The 14,063-nt window shown below is 45.8% G+C and overlaps 1 protein-coding gene across 17 annotated transcripts in view; it reads left to right on the forward strand.

Annotated features, from left to right (window-relative positions):
- The window catches only part of MYCBP2 (MYC binding protein 2), a 1,769,078-nt gene that overhangs the window by 1,621,533 nt on the left and 133,482 nt on the right, over positions 1-14,063 (forward strand). For all 17 annotated transcript variants that reach the window (XM_069205243.1, XM_069205245.1, XM_069205247.1 and 14 more), the window contains 2 exons: positions 3,238-3,366; positions 12,880-13,012. In XM_069205243.1, coding sequence (XP_069061344.1) covers positions 3,238-3,366; positions 12,880-13,012 — 262 coding nt within the window. The remainder of the gene's footprint in view (positions 1-3,237; positions 3,367-12,879; positions 13,013-14,063) is intronic.

Genomic DNA, 14,063 nt, shown 5'->3' on the forward strand with positions numbered 1-14,063 from the left:
TCTCCCTTTCGGCCTTACCAGTACCCCTTGAGTGTTCACAATATTGATGGCGGTAGTTGCAGCTCATCTGTGCAGGTTAGGGGTTTCAGTCTTTCCCTACCTCGACGACTAGCTGTTGAAGGCACACATGCCCCAGAAAGTCATCTCCCACCTTCAGACTATGGCGAACCTTCTTCACATGCTCGGATTCACCATAAACATTCAAAAGTCACACCTGACTCCCTATCAGATGCTCCCTTTTGTCGGGACACAGTGCAGTTTCAGGCCTATCCTCCCGAAAAGCAAGTCCAGGATATTCAGACTATGATTCTGATATTTCAGCCTCTATCCTGGGTTTCTGTGAAAATGACTCTGAGGTTGCTGGTCCTCATGCTAGATGGCATATGCAGACACTGCAGTGGAACCTGAAGTTCCAGTGGGCACAGCATTGAATCTCTCTGACATGGTCCAGATCTCGGAGGGGACTGGGAAAGACCTGCACTGGTGGCTTTCGAATCAGGATTGGGTCAACAACAGATCTCTCTCCCCTCCCCTACCAGATCTTACAGTAGTGACAGACGCATCACTCATGAGATGAGGCGGTCAGATGGGAGAGGCGGAGATGAGGAGTGTCTGGACTCCACATCAATCTTCTGGAGCTCCGGGCAATCAGGCTGTTAGTGACTCATGCCAGATGGCATATGCAGGCTCCGTAGTGGGACCTGAAGTTTCCAGTGGGTGCAGCATCAGAGAAATCTCTTCAACATGGTCCAGATTTCTGGGAGGTCTACGTGAGATCGCAGTAGTGCGTTTTGAACTGAGATTGGATCAAGGGCCGATCCCTCTCCCTTCCCCAACCAAATCTCACTGTAGAGACAGATGTGTCACTTCTAGGATGAGGCGGCCACATGGGAGAAGCAGAGATCAGAGGTGTCTGGTCTCACGGCGGAGTCAGTGTTCCATATCAACCTTATGGAACTCGGTGCGATTCGACTGGCGTAGAAAGCATTCCTTCCCTCTCTCACAGGGAAAGTGGTGCAGATGTTCACAGACAACACTACAGCCATGTGGTACTGCAACAGACAGGGCTGAGTGGGGTCCTAGACCCTTTGTCAAGAGGCTCTGTGCCTCTGGACATTGCTGGCACATCAGGGCATTACCCTAGTCTTTCAACATCTGGGGGGCTCTCCGAACGCCACAGGAGACTAACTCAGCCATCGATGCATAGTCGATCACGAATGGCATCTCTTTCCGGAGGTGGCGTAAGGTCTTTTTCAGCAATGGAGAGAGCCATGGTTAGAACTGCTTGCCTCCGCACAGAAAGCTCAATTCAGCTGTTTTGTGTGTGGAGTTTCCAAAACAGCACTTGCTCTGTGACGCTTTTAGTAGTCTTGAGTAGAACTCAGGCCTCCTTTACGCCTTCCGGCCTATACCACTTCTGTCCAGAGTTCTGAAGAAGATCAAGAACGACTAGGCCAAAGTAATTATTTTGTCTCCAGACTGGGCACAAAGAGTATGGTATCCAGAGCTACTAAGCATGGGCACAGATCCTCTAGTCAGACTGTCCCTTCAGGAGGATCTTCTGTCGGGGCAAAAGGAGACAGTCCTCCACCCGAACCTGTCCAATGTTTGCCTTAATGTGTGGAGATTGAGCGGTGGCAATTGGCAACTTACGACCTTCCGCCCGAAGTCTGTGACGGTATCTTGGCAGCCAGACATCCCTCCACCAAAACGGTTTCCACCTGCCGTATAAATTTGTAGCATGGTGTGACAAGTCTGTTGATCTCCTCTCTGCTTCTCTCTCTGAGGTTCTCTTGTTCATCCTTTCTTTAGCCCAACAGGGCTATTTTTTGAGTTACTTGTCGGCTATCTTAGCCTTTCTTAGATTGCCAAACCAACATTTCCTTTTCAAGTCTCTTATTGTTAAGGGACTCGCCCATTTGTTTCCTCCCACTCAGTTTATTATGCCCTAGTGGGACCTCAATCTGGTCCTCACTTAATGAATGTGTGCACCTTTTGAGCCATTGCACAATTGTCCCTTGCACCTCCTTACTCTCAAAACTGTTTTCCTGGTTGCCAATGAGTGAGCTTAAAGCTCTGTCTTCCAAACCCCATTTTTGTCTGTTCACCCTGACAAAGTGATGCTACCTATGAGGGCCTCCTTCCTTCCCAAGTTTGTTATGCCTTTTCATGTTGGTCACACCATCACTTTGCCTACTTTTTATGCACCTCCACATCCTTCTCATGAAGAAGAGAGACTCTTTCTTGATCCAGAAAGAGCATTAGTGTCCTACCTCAGTCGTACTAAAGATTTCCGGGTGGGCAATCAACTCTTTGTTGGATATGTGGGTGTGAAGAAAGGGAAGATGGCGCAGAAGCGTACCATATTGCGATAGGTACTACTTTGCATCAAAATGTGCTATGCTTTGGCAAAGAGGCAACCCCTTGTGGGCTTGCGCGCTCACTCCACCAGAGCAACTGCTGCTACCACAGCGTTAGCACGCGGAGTTCCTGTCCTAGAAATCTGCCAGGCAACAACTTATACATCTCTACACACGTTCACAAAACATTACTGCTTGGACAGTCAGGTCTGCAGAGACAACTATTTTGGTCTTTTGGTCCTGCGGGACTTTTTATTATGATCTTGGTTTGCAGCCCACCACTGAGGATAGTGTTTCTTGTGTATCTATTCTAAGGTAAGGAATCCGCAACTAGAAGTCTCTATCAGATGAAAAAGTTACTTTGATTTATCTGGTTGAGACATATTCTAGTTGCAGATTCCTTGCCGAGCCACTCTTCCTCCCTGCTTACAAACTAATTTCTGGGGGCAGGGATTCCTTTTTCAGGGCCTTAGTTCTGGCGCACCACTTAGTGTTCTTTATGGTTCAGTGCTTTGGCATGGAAAGCCGTGAAAAGAAATGTCAACGTGCCAAGGCGGCGCCTATATACGACTCCAACGTTATCACAGTGATCACCATGCCAACGACTAACAGAGTCGTCCGACACTACCTGACAGCACACATGGGTACTCCTCGAAGAAAAATCTCTGGATCCAGTCTGATGCCTGGGGGAAATTCTAAGGTAAGGAATCTGCGACTAGAATATTTCTCTACCAGATTAATCGTTACCTAAGCTAAGTAACTTGTTTACTAATACCCAGAAGTCTTTGGTTCAATGCACACCATAGAAATGATGTGCTTGTTTAGTAGCCATTTCATTGAAATATATTTTTTTTTTTTTACTTCCGTCTTATTTCAGCCGATGTGTGACAACCATGATGATGGGGAGACAGCAGCCATTATCTTGTGTAATGCATGTGGAAATTTGTGTACAGATTGTGACAGATTCCTTCATCTCCACCGGCGAACGAAAACACATCAACGCCAGGTAGCTTTTAACGATTACTAGAAGTTTCTGTTATGTTTTTGCTTTTCATGCAAACATTTAAAGGGAGCATTTGTTTAAAAGCAAGGAAGTAGTCTGCAACCAACTTTTTGCCAGGTGTTTCCACTGTATGTTAGATCCATGTTGTACGCTTCTAACATATTTTGACAGTTTGTTACATAATTTATTTAAGCTTTCTGTATCTAGGCTTTCAAATATTTCTTGATTTTCAGTTTGTTTAGCTTGCACTCATAATCTCAGTATCCAAAATGCATCAATGTTTTGGTACATCAGTACAAAACCCATAGCCAGGGAGACGGGAGGAGAGAACCAAAGGCTACAACCAGCAAGCATCTGGGTCTCACATCCCTGCCATCACCAAAGCATGGCATATGTGTCAACAAACACTTGGTTTGTTTCAAAATATGATTTGATAACTTGCCTTATGTCCTCCTCTTGCGTGAGTTCCAACAAGAACAGTGGGCTGAAGACACCAGTTTGTCTATTAGTAGTGTTAGGAACATTCAAGGTGAGCAACACAGAAGAGGGATCTGAGTATGTTCTGGGAAGACAGCATCCAGCCAGTCCGAAACATCTTTTGTTCCCAGCCAGAAGTCTTTTCTGAAGGAGGACCATAAGCTGAGAAGTAGAATGTAAACTCCCAGGCTGTAATGTAAATTAAAAATTATATCCTATTGTTGCATTAAACTCAGCAGCATCTCTCTGGCTTGTCATTAAGAACTGCTGGCAGTGCTGTATAGGTCAGTGTGTAAGGTTCAGTTGTGAACTCCACCCTGCATAGTTTTTTACTATTTAATATTTTGCAGTGTGCCAGGGCTTTGGAAAAAAACGAAAACAATCTGGGTCATCATAAACAGGGCCATGAATATATTTGAGTGCTACATGGCCACCTTTAGAATACTTATAACAATAAGTAAACCACCCTTCGGATCTGAGATTGTATTGATGAGTCTGAATTTGAAATGTATTTATAGAAATTGCAACGTCTCTTGCTTACATGGTATAGGATGACAAAATCTGTGTTCCCTAGTATTTTTTTGCTAATATACAGGGAAGACATCCCAGGTGGTATATATCTTACAAAAAAATGAAAACAAGCCCATATTGTGCTTATTAATGTAATGTAAGCAGGAATCTGGGTCTTTTGAAGACAGTTTAGCCCCCACACATTCCAAAACATCATAGACACCAGTGTGATGCTTGTGCTGTGTTGTCTGTGTAGGAAGCTGGCCTGGTGTGTGGTGAGCACCTATGGTGTTATCACCTTGTACCAGGTCCAGGTATCCCCTATTAGTGAAGTGTAGGCAGTGTCTAGGAAGCCAGGGCTCTCTAGAGGTATCTGTGGATGAGTAGCCAAGACTTATCTAGAAGACATGCAAAGCTTATGCAATACCATTGTAGTCATGCAGCACTTACACACATGAAAGAACCTCACAGTGTTACAAAAATAAAGGTACTTTATTATGGTAACACAAATACTAAAATACTGTATAGGCAATACCCATTTGGAAGAGGATTGTGCAAGACCCCTACAAGACTGGAAGAAAACAAAGGTGGATCCTGACAGAAGAGGACCTGCAACGGAAGGGGACAAAGTCCAGTTCGAGTTGGAGTGGCAGGAGCCACTACCCACCCGTCTGTGGATGTAGGACCAGGTTGACGATGGACGAAGAAAGTCAGCAGTACAGCATAGGAGCAGAAGAGGAGTTCCAGAAGTGCTGCAAAATACATACGACAGATGATAACACATTTTATTTAATTTGCAAACAAATTTAAATTTAAAAAATAACAATTTTAATAGGACGGTTGGAGCTTTTCTAAATTCATTTGCAGCCACGTATCATTCATACTGTATTCTGTTTGATGCACCTGCACTCGTCCCACAAATCAGTCTGAGGATACTAATTTAATTTTTAGCTTCCAAATTTAAATTTCTTGACATTTACAGTACATTTCAACATTTTAAATTGTAGACTTAACCACTTCATTTATATAAACGTTATTAATCTGTTAATATTATTTAATTTTCAAAGTAGTCACAGACCCCCTGAGGAGGGTTCATGGACCTCCAGGAGTTTGGGAACCACTGTTCTAGATGGCCAATATCTTTTGACTCAGGAATTCCCAATGTACAGAGGTTACTTCTGTTGGAGGGAGCTTCTAGATCCTTATTTTAATGTTAATTTTCTCTTAATTCACTGGCTGTCTACTGTTGGAGTTTTGTTTGCGCCACCCTGTCATCTTCAGTGTCAGAAATTCAAAGCCATATCTGTTCTTGTAATTTGTGTCCAAACAGCCTTTCATGTTGTGTAGGTGTTTTGTAGAAGATTATCTATCATAGAATCAGTGGAAGACAAGACTGTCTTTCATGTCCTTTAAGAAGCTTTTTTCCCATTTCTTTATTATTTTTCAAATGTAAATCGTGTTGCAAATATCATACAATTCAAAGCCCAAACAGGGCCCCAGTGCAAACATGTCAGTTACACAGTTAAATATTTGTACGATAAGTAGGTTGGTCCTTTAATAAGCTTTTGATATCTTGTTCACCCATGTTTCGCCATCCTGTTCACCACCGGTCATGTCTGTCTCATGCTCTCTGTTAGTCCTAGGACTGAATGGAATTTTTAGATTCAAGGTTTAGTCTAGAATGTTTAGTGTCCATTTTACTCACGTAGTTTGTTTATGCCCTGGGTCTTCAGTGCCTGTCCTACACAGTTCTACTTTCCCTTAGCTACTGACTGGTCACATCACAACCAAATAAAGTATAACAAGTTGGTTGACTATTAATTTGCAGTATCCTGGCCCCTGAATAATTGGTGGGATCTTGGTGGGATCAGCAGGCCTTCAGAGCTGTTGGCATTTCAATGATAACTAGGCGCGAGCTCACCACTGTTTGTATTGTCCATCCTCTGGTTCTCCGGGGCCTCAGCTCTTCTGCGATCCCTAGGTCTTCTCCGATCCTTACCTCTAAAGTATCACAAGCCTAGTGTAGCATGTGCGTGAGCCACCCAGGCTAATGAAATGTTTATTACCATTGTGAACATGCTAGGCATTTACTTTAACTGTTGGGCCTCAGTCTAGGCTGTGCACTCCTGAGGCCCAAAGCAGCAAGTCCCCTCAGGTCCTAGCTGTAGGAAATTGCCCATTTTTGACATGGTCACCCCCCACTTTTTCCTCACTGATACTGATGTTGTTGATTGGTAGGGCACTGGGTTCCTGTAACCAGCCCCTAGTGCCATTGCTCTTCCCTCTAAAACGAGACAAATGTTCAGTTGTAACCCAGTTGGCAAGGACTTTAACACCCCTGTAAACTCCTAGCAAGTGGTACTTCTGATACCCCGAGCATGGGTACTAAAGAGGGTACCTAAGGGCTGCAGCACGTATAATGCCACCCTAAGGCACCCACACAAAAGCTGCTTGCAGTTTGCCATTGCAGGATGTGTGAAATGCGGCAAACCACTTTGAAAACATGACATTGCTCACCCCCTGTGCGCAAAACCTATTCTCACTGCATGTACTATGTCAGTCACCCCTACAGCAGGCAGGGTGCGTTATATTACATGTGAGGACACATCTGCATGAGCAGGTGTGTCCCTGTAATGCGTAGTTCCATTGGTAGACATTGCAAGTGATCACAAAACCATTTTGAGAACATGTACTGGGCACTGGTCATTACGAGCTTAACTGTTAAATGATGGCTTCACTAAAAATACTGGTGTTTGGTATCAAATACCTTGTCTTGATAAATCCATACCGATGCCAGTATCGGATTTATGAAGACATGAACCCAGAGTGGTATCCCTAGTAGTCACTTAGTTTTCTAGCTGACTGGTACAGTACAGCCTACCACCACAACCCTCTGCTGGTGAGAGCCGCTCTCGTAGATACCAGGAACAATGCCTGCCCAAGGAAGGTGATCACACCTCCTATAGCAAGATGGCTAGTGAATTTAGCATATCAAGGCCAGACACATCAAAGCCTCTGCCGCCTTTGATATGCAACACTGGCTTTCCTCAGACCTGGGGACAACCATCCCCTGCCATGAGGCTCATTTGGCACCAGAGCAGATGAGAAATTAAATATTGAGAAGGCGTGTCACACTTAAGGCTGAGTATACCTCTAAGGGTGGCTACCTGAAGCGGACAGACAAAGAAGGGGTTTCACCATCTTGGCTTTGGTGAAGCTCAGGCTTCTGGGTGAGGATTATGCCCCTTCTCACAGGAAGTGGTCATAAAGGGGGTGTAGTAGCCCAGGGGTAAATAGATCATTGGCTGTAACCCTACACTCCCCTTAATGACCCTAACTTGAGTATTTAGAGAACCCTCAACACCAAATCGACAGCTCCGACTACCTGGAAATGGAAGAAGAGCAAAGAAGAGCAGTCACCATGAGAACTGAAGACTTACACCGGACTTGGCGTCAGACCCTGCCCTGCTGCTGGTACCTCGACAGTTGCACTGACCCAACTTGTCCAAAAGCTGTGCATCCTCCCAAAGCCTTGGAGGACTCTCCAGCACTTCAGCAACCCTCTATCATCTCCTTTGGGGTGGAGGAGCCATCCCCCGGCACTGACTGCATCTGTCTGGTACATCGTTTTGCTGCCCATCGGGCCCACAGAGGGGTTATCACTCCAGGAAGAGGTTTCTGGGGTTCCAAGAGGTCAGCACCTACCCTCCACTGAATTTCGAGACCCTAGACTCCCCAGGACCCCCCCCCCCTCCCAATGCCAGTACCCAGAGTACTGGAGCACTTGCAGCAATCAAGGCTTGTTGAGTGTCCAGCCCGGACTACACCACAGCCAAAACAACCCTGCACTACAAGGGACTTCTGAACCACTGAGGTCACACCGAGAGTGGCCCTGCTGATGTGTTTTCTTTCCCTCTGCAGGTCAACCCTAGAGCCGTGAGAGCGTCCAACACAAGTGACCAACCAGTTAAACACCTCTGCACTTGAGCACCCAGCCTGGTTTAATGCCAACCAACTGCACTCCATGCTCACAAGCAGAGCCCAATGTGGGATCTGCCGGACTTGTCCCCAAGTCCACCCCTTGCAGCCTTTGTTCACAGTTGCCCATTTCTTTCTACCGGTGTAGCATTCGAGGCTACCAACTTGTCCAGCACCGCTGTACCCAGACACGCCAGGGAAGGTAAACTAAAACTGCTAGTGGTTCTTTGGACCCGGGTCCCCTAGCACCTTAAGTTCCAAAGGGCACCCCTGAACTCAGACTACAAGTACCTATTTGCAGTACATGCCTTTCCTTTCATAGGATAACATTACCGTGTTCGAGCTTCTGCTTCAAAACTGCAGTTTCTGCATTTTTGCTGTTTTCTTGTGAACTCCAAAACTATTTACTTGCTATTGGGTGTCTAAAAATATATAAAAATCTGTTATTTTTATAAATCGGTCTTGCATTTCTTTTTGATTGTGTGTACCATTTATTGTGTGTGTGCATCAAATGTTTAACACTCCCCTCTGATAAGCCTAAGCTGCTTGACCACACTACCACTAATAGAGCACTTGGGATTATTAAAGTAAGCCAAATAAGGGTCATCTGGATTTTTTGCATGGTGTGATTAACATTGGCCCAATACATAAAAAGCCAACTTCTTACATTAGCCTGCTCCAAGACTTACCGCAGACCTTATGCCATCTCCTTGCAAGCCGGCTGTCCCCATTCATCTCTCTTAATCAGCCGTACCCCTCTTCTGATACAGTCTGGCTATTTCGTCATACAAAGGAATGAGGGAGTTCTGTTCTATTTTAGATCTTCACTCTATGCACTGAATGCATTCCTGCAGAATGACAAATTAAAAATGCTCCACTGGTCTGGGTTCCGTCTACCCCTGGATCTGTGTGTTTGGATGCTGCCCTTTGCCCTGCAGGACTCATACTTTCATGTACCCATCCTGTAGACCAACAGACTTTACTTACGGTTCAAGGTCGGCCAGGAACATTTTCGATTTACTGTGTTCCCATTCAAGTTAGCAGCACTTCTCGGGTGTTCACAAAGTGATGGCAGTGGTCAGCACTCATCTTCGGAGGTTGTGGATACCAGTATTATCCTATCTTGATGACTGTTGAAGTGGGGCTCACAACAGTCAGCTATGAACGGCCTCCAGGAGATGGCAAGCCTCCTCACGTAGTTGGGGTTCTCAATCAGTTAGCTGTAGTCACACCTAACTCCTTTGCAGAGACTTCCTTTTTTAGGAGCTATCGTGGACACTGCAGTTCAGGGTCTTTTATCCATTTCAACAAGTGCAAAATGTTTGTGTTATGATCCCGATGTTTCAGCTTCAGTCCTGGATCTCTATAACAGCAGCTCTAAGGATTCTTGGCCTGTTAGCCTCATGCATTCTGCTGGCCCGCTTTGCTTGTCTCAGTAGACCCAGCACAGTAGAAACATGTCAGATGTCAATCAGGGTCCGGAGTACACTCCACATGATCTGTAGTGGTGACTACTCAACAGTAGTAGAACCTGTGCAAGCCCTTCTCCCCTCCCCACCCACAGTGGTAACAGATGTGTCACTGCTTGGGTTCAGGAGGTCATTTGGGAAACAACATCCTAGGTCTGCGGCAGAAACCTGGCTCCGTATCAGTTGGTCGGAGTTGTGGGCTATTCTGGTGCCTCCATGAAGGAAAGGCTGGTACATGTTACCACGGATAACACCACCGCCATGTGGTACTGCAATAAAAAGGACGGAGTGAGGTCCTGGATCCTGTGCCCTGGAGGCTTTGCGCATTTGGACATGGTTGGAACCTCTTGGCATCTCCTTGATTGTGAGCTGCCTGGTGGGATCCTTAAACACCAGAAGGACGAGCTCAACCAGTAGAACCCTTGGATCATGAATAGAGGCTGCACCCTGAGATAGCACAGGGAGTCTTCAGACAGTGAGGAGAACCCTGGTTAGACCTCTTTGTCACCATCAAGAACACACAGTGTCCAAAGTTTTGTTCTTTGAGTTCCCACAAAGGCTTTCCCTAGGAGATGTCTTTCATCTAGATAGGAGCATGGTACTCCCGTATGCTTTCCTGCTTCTTCCTCCACTGCCCAAATATTTAATTACGATAACAAAGAACTGATCTCATGTCACCTTGTGGCCCCAGACTGGGCCAGGGGAGTGTGGCACCCAGAACTTCTGGCAATTAGCATCTGCCCTCCTATCTGGATCCCACTTCAGGAGCATCTTCTGTTCCAGCAGTAAGGCAGGGTTCTGTGCCTGAAACATCACAATCTACACCTCAGTCCGTGAAGATTGAATAGCAACAGTTGACTAAGTTGGCCTGATCAGTGCACTGCTGTGCCTCCTGTGGCTCCACCTGGTAAATAGAGCCCTCTTCCCTCGTTCCTCTAAACTCCTGACCCCTGTCAGGGGTTCGAGGCCCTCCTCAACCTGTAGGCTTCTGCCTGCACCTCATTCCTGGTGTCTACTGGGAGAGCTCTGCTTTCCTACTAGGCTGCCTCTCTCCTCCTTTTCTCTGCTTCACACCCTGTGTGCTCTCTCTTCTGTGTCTGCCCCCTCCATGCCCCTTTTGGCGTTCGCTTTTCACAGTGCTCCTTTCCTGACTTTTCGACTTCGCCTACACTCACTCTTTGCTTTTTCCCTCCACTCCGCTCTCACTCTCGCTCCTCTCTCTATCCCCCGCTCCCCTCCTCTCTCGCGCTGCACTCCCGTCCCTGCTGCCCCCGCAGCCACACCCCCTTTTTTGCACACCATTTTTCGTCCCTGCTCCCACCTCCCAGCTGTCCTCGCCCCCCCCCAACCTCCCTACTTAATTGCAGCGGGCACACCAAAGGCAAGCGCGTCAGCGCCTGTATCGCGCCCAGCGCCGGAACCCCTGCCTCTCATCCCTCCCACCGCCACCACGCACGTCTTCATTACGATGATTCCACCCTCCTCGCCCTTAACACTAGCCGCTCTCCCGCCTACCATCAAGCCTCCCCGCAGACCACCCACGGACCCTTCTCCTGCTGGAACTGCACCTTCACCAGCCTCCATGCCAACGACCCACCCACTAAGCCCTCGTAAGCAGCAAACTGGACTACGGCAATGACCTCTATGCAGGAACCACAGCCAAACTCCAGAAGAGACTGCAAAGCATCAGAACGTCTCCGCATGCCTCATCCTGGTCATCCCCCACCACTGCCACATCACAGGCCATCTGAGAGACCTGCACTGGCTCCACATCAACAAGAGAATCACCTTCAAACTCTTCACGCACACTCACAAATGACTGCACAACACCAGAACAGAACACCTCAACAGACTGCTCACCTTCTACACTCCGACCCGGCAAATCCGCTCCGCCGATCTTGCTCTCACAACCGTCCCACGCATCTGCAGAACTACAGCGGCAGCAGATCATTCTTGCACCTCGCCGCCAAGACATGGAACACTCTCCCCACCCACCTGCGTCAGACCAAAGACCTCCTTACCTTCAGGAGACTTCTCAAGACCTGGCTGTTCGAGGAGTAGCAGCAACCCCCTCCCGCCACCCAAACCACCACCCCCACCTCCTCAGCGCCTTGAGACCATCACAGGCGAGCAGTGCGCTTTACAAATTCCTTGAATCCCCTTTATCCTCAACTGACACCACCTAATGTCAATGTGGCCTCCTCCATTAGTAAATATATGGTAATCACTCATCATCCATAGGCTTCTGTGGCTGAGGCAGAGAACACTGCTGATAAGAGTGACCAACAGGAGCTTCATTCTTTGATTTCGTGAGCTGTTGCAGGAATACAAAAAGACTTCTCTATATGTCTTATAATGCACACAGCAGATGTCTCTGCATTATTCGATCATTAATTCCACACTCATGCAGTACCTTAAAGCATTTGGAAAACACCTTGAAACTATAGCTCGGCCTCCCTTCTCACAGGATATCTCTTCCCTGTTGGCCCAACAGCATTCATCATAGCAAGCTCGCCATGTGGTCCAGGTCCTGGGTCAAGGAACCTTCACAGAAAGATAATAAAAGCCTACATCCACCAACCCAGACATCAACTCTCCCATAGTAAAACCGAGATGCTACAACCACCAGAGCATGTACTGATAAACTCATTTATAGGAAAATTGGTTAAGATGCAAATTTTCAAGGAGGTGGGGGGCGTGGCTTCGTACTGTGTATGCAAGCATGTGTGGAGTGAAAGTTGGGAATAGAAGAGGCCATCGTCTCACATTATCAGGCACCATAAAGGTAACATTATCTTTTTTTTAAATGTAATTTTTTTGTACAGCAGGGTGTTATACTGAGCCATATCTGAAATAGTGATTACATGTTATTAGCAAACTGCTAATGTTGCCCATTAATATGCCATTTAATTAAGTAATGTAATTGACAGCAGATTAATTTTGTTTGTAAATTTAGTGCACAGATGGAGCTTGATTAGCGATCAAGGTCACATGCCTGCTTACAGTTTTTATGGATCTAGTTACCAGCTTTTGAATGAATTGGGCTACACTTTTCACAGTTTATTTGTTTTTATTGTAATAGGTTTTCAAGGAAGAAGAAGAAGCAATCAAAGTTGATCTTCACGAAGGCTGTGGCAGGACCAAATTGTTCTGGTTAATGGCCTTAGCAGATTCCAAAACAATGAAGGCAATGGTGGAATTTAGAGAGCACACAGGTGAGGATGTCGAATGTTTTGTTTCCCCAGTAACTACTTAAATTGTTTCTACAAAGGATAAACAAAATATTCAGAAAAACATAAAAAGGAAGTCTTGGAACTATAGTAAGATCACCATAAGTTCTGGACTTCAGTTAATGTACCCAGTAAAACAAGAACCAAAACAATCTTAGGGCAAAAAATAAATACAATTGTCAAAAATACATGTAAAGTGAACAAAGCAAATATTGCAAAAGTTTAAAGGACAACCTTTCTCCAGACCCCACTATACACTGAAACGGGCCTCTCAAAGTCTGACTCATTCAAATGTTGTCAATACCTTAGTTACAACTGAATTATTGGTCACAACCCAAGGAACTAACATGATATGCTCAACCCTTGTTGTGGCTACAAAAGAAAATTGCAACGATACATACTGGTCCACTCCAGGAGACTTGATGGAGGCAAGACTAGAATTTGGCATGTTGCAGCTGAAGGACGTTCTTAACAGCTCAAGAAGAAATTACTCAGCCTGGACTCAACGGCTGCCTCAGGCGTTATTTCCATTAAACCCAACATTTTGGTCTGAAAATCAAATTACACTTTATAACTACATCCTGCCAATCAAAGTAGTCCCTGAGTCTTGGAGGGTCTCAATAATCAATCCAGTTTATAAAGGAGGCAATAGATCCCAGCTAGGTAACTAACACCAGATCGCCCTACTAGATATTTAGGCACAATACCATGCAAGTCTCCTCCTAGAAGATCTTAATCATTGGGCAAATATTAGTGAAATAATTCAATGCAACCAAACCAGTTTCAGACAGAAAACAGGAACAAAATCACCCCCGTTTGACATTACCCTTGCTTATGTAGAAAAAACTTGTGCTTTGTGGACTTCTAAGCCACCTTCAATCAAGTCCCAAGTAGAAATACTATGGGAAAAATTGATCCCTTGGGTAACCCCACTGCCTGTTTAAAGCGCTACAGCTACTTCACACCAATATTTGAACAAGGATTAAACTTGGGGACGATTCTAGCTGTGATCAGATTGTGAGTAAAACCTGTAAAG

This window comes from Pleurodeles waltl, chromosome 8 (assembly GCF_031143425.1).
Source record: "Pleurodeles waltl isolate 20211129_DDA chromosome 8, aPleWal1.hap1.20221129, whole genome shotgun sequence".
In the NCBI taxonomy this organism is placed as follows: Eukaryota; Metazoa; Chordata; class Amphibia; order Caudata; family Salamandridae; genus Pleurodeles; species Pleurodeles waltl.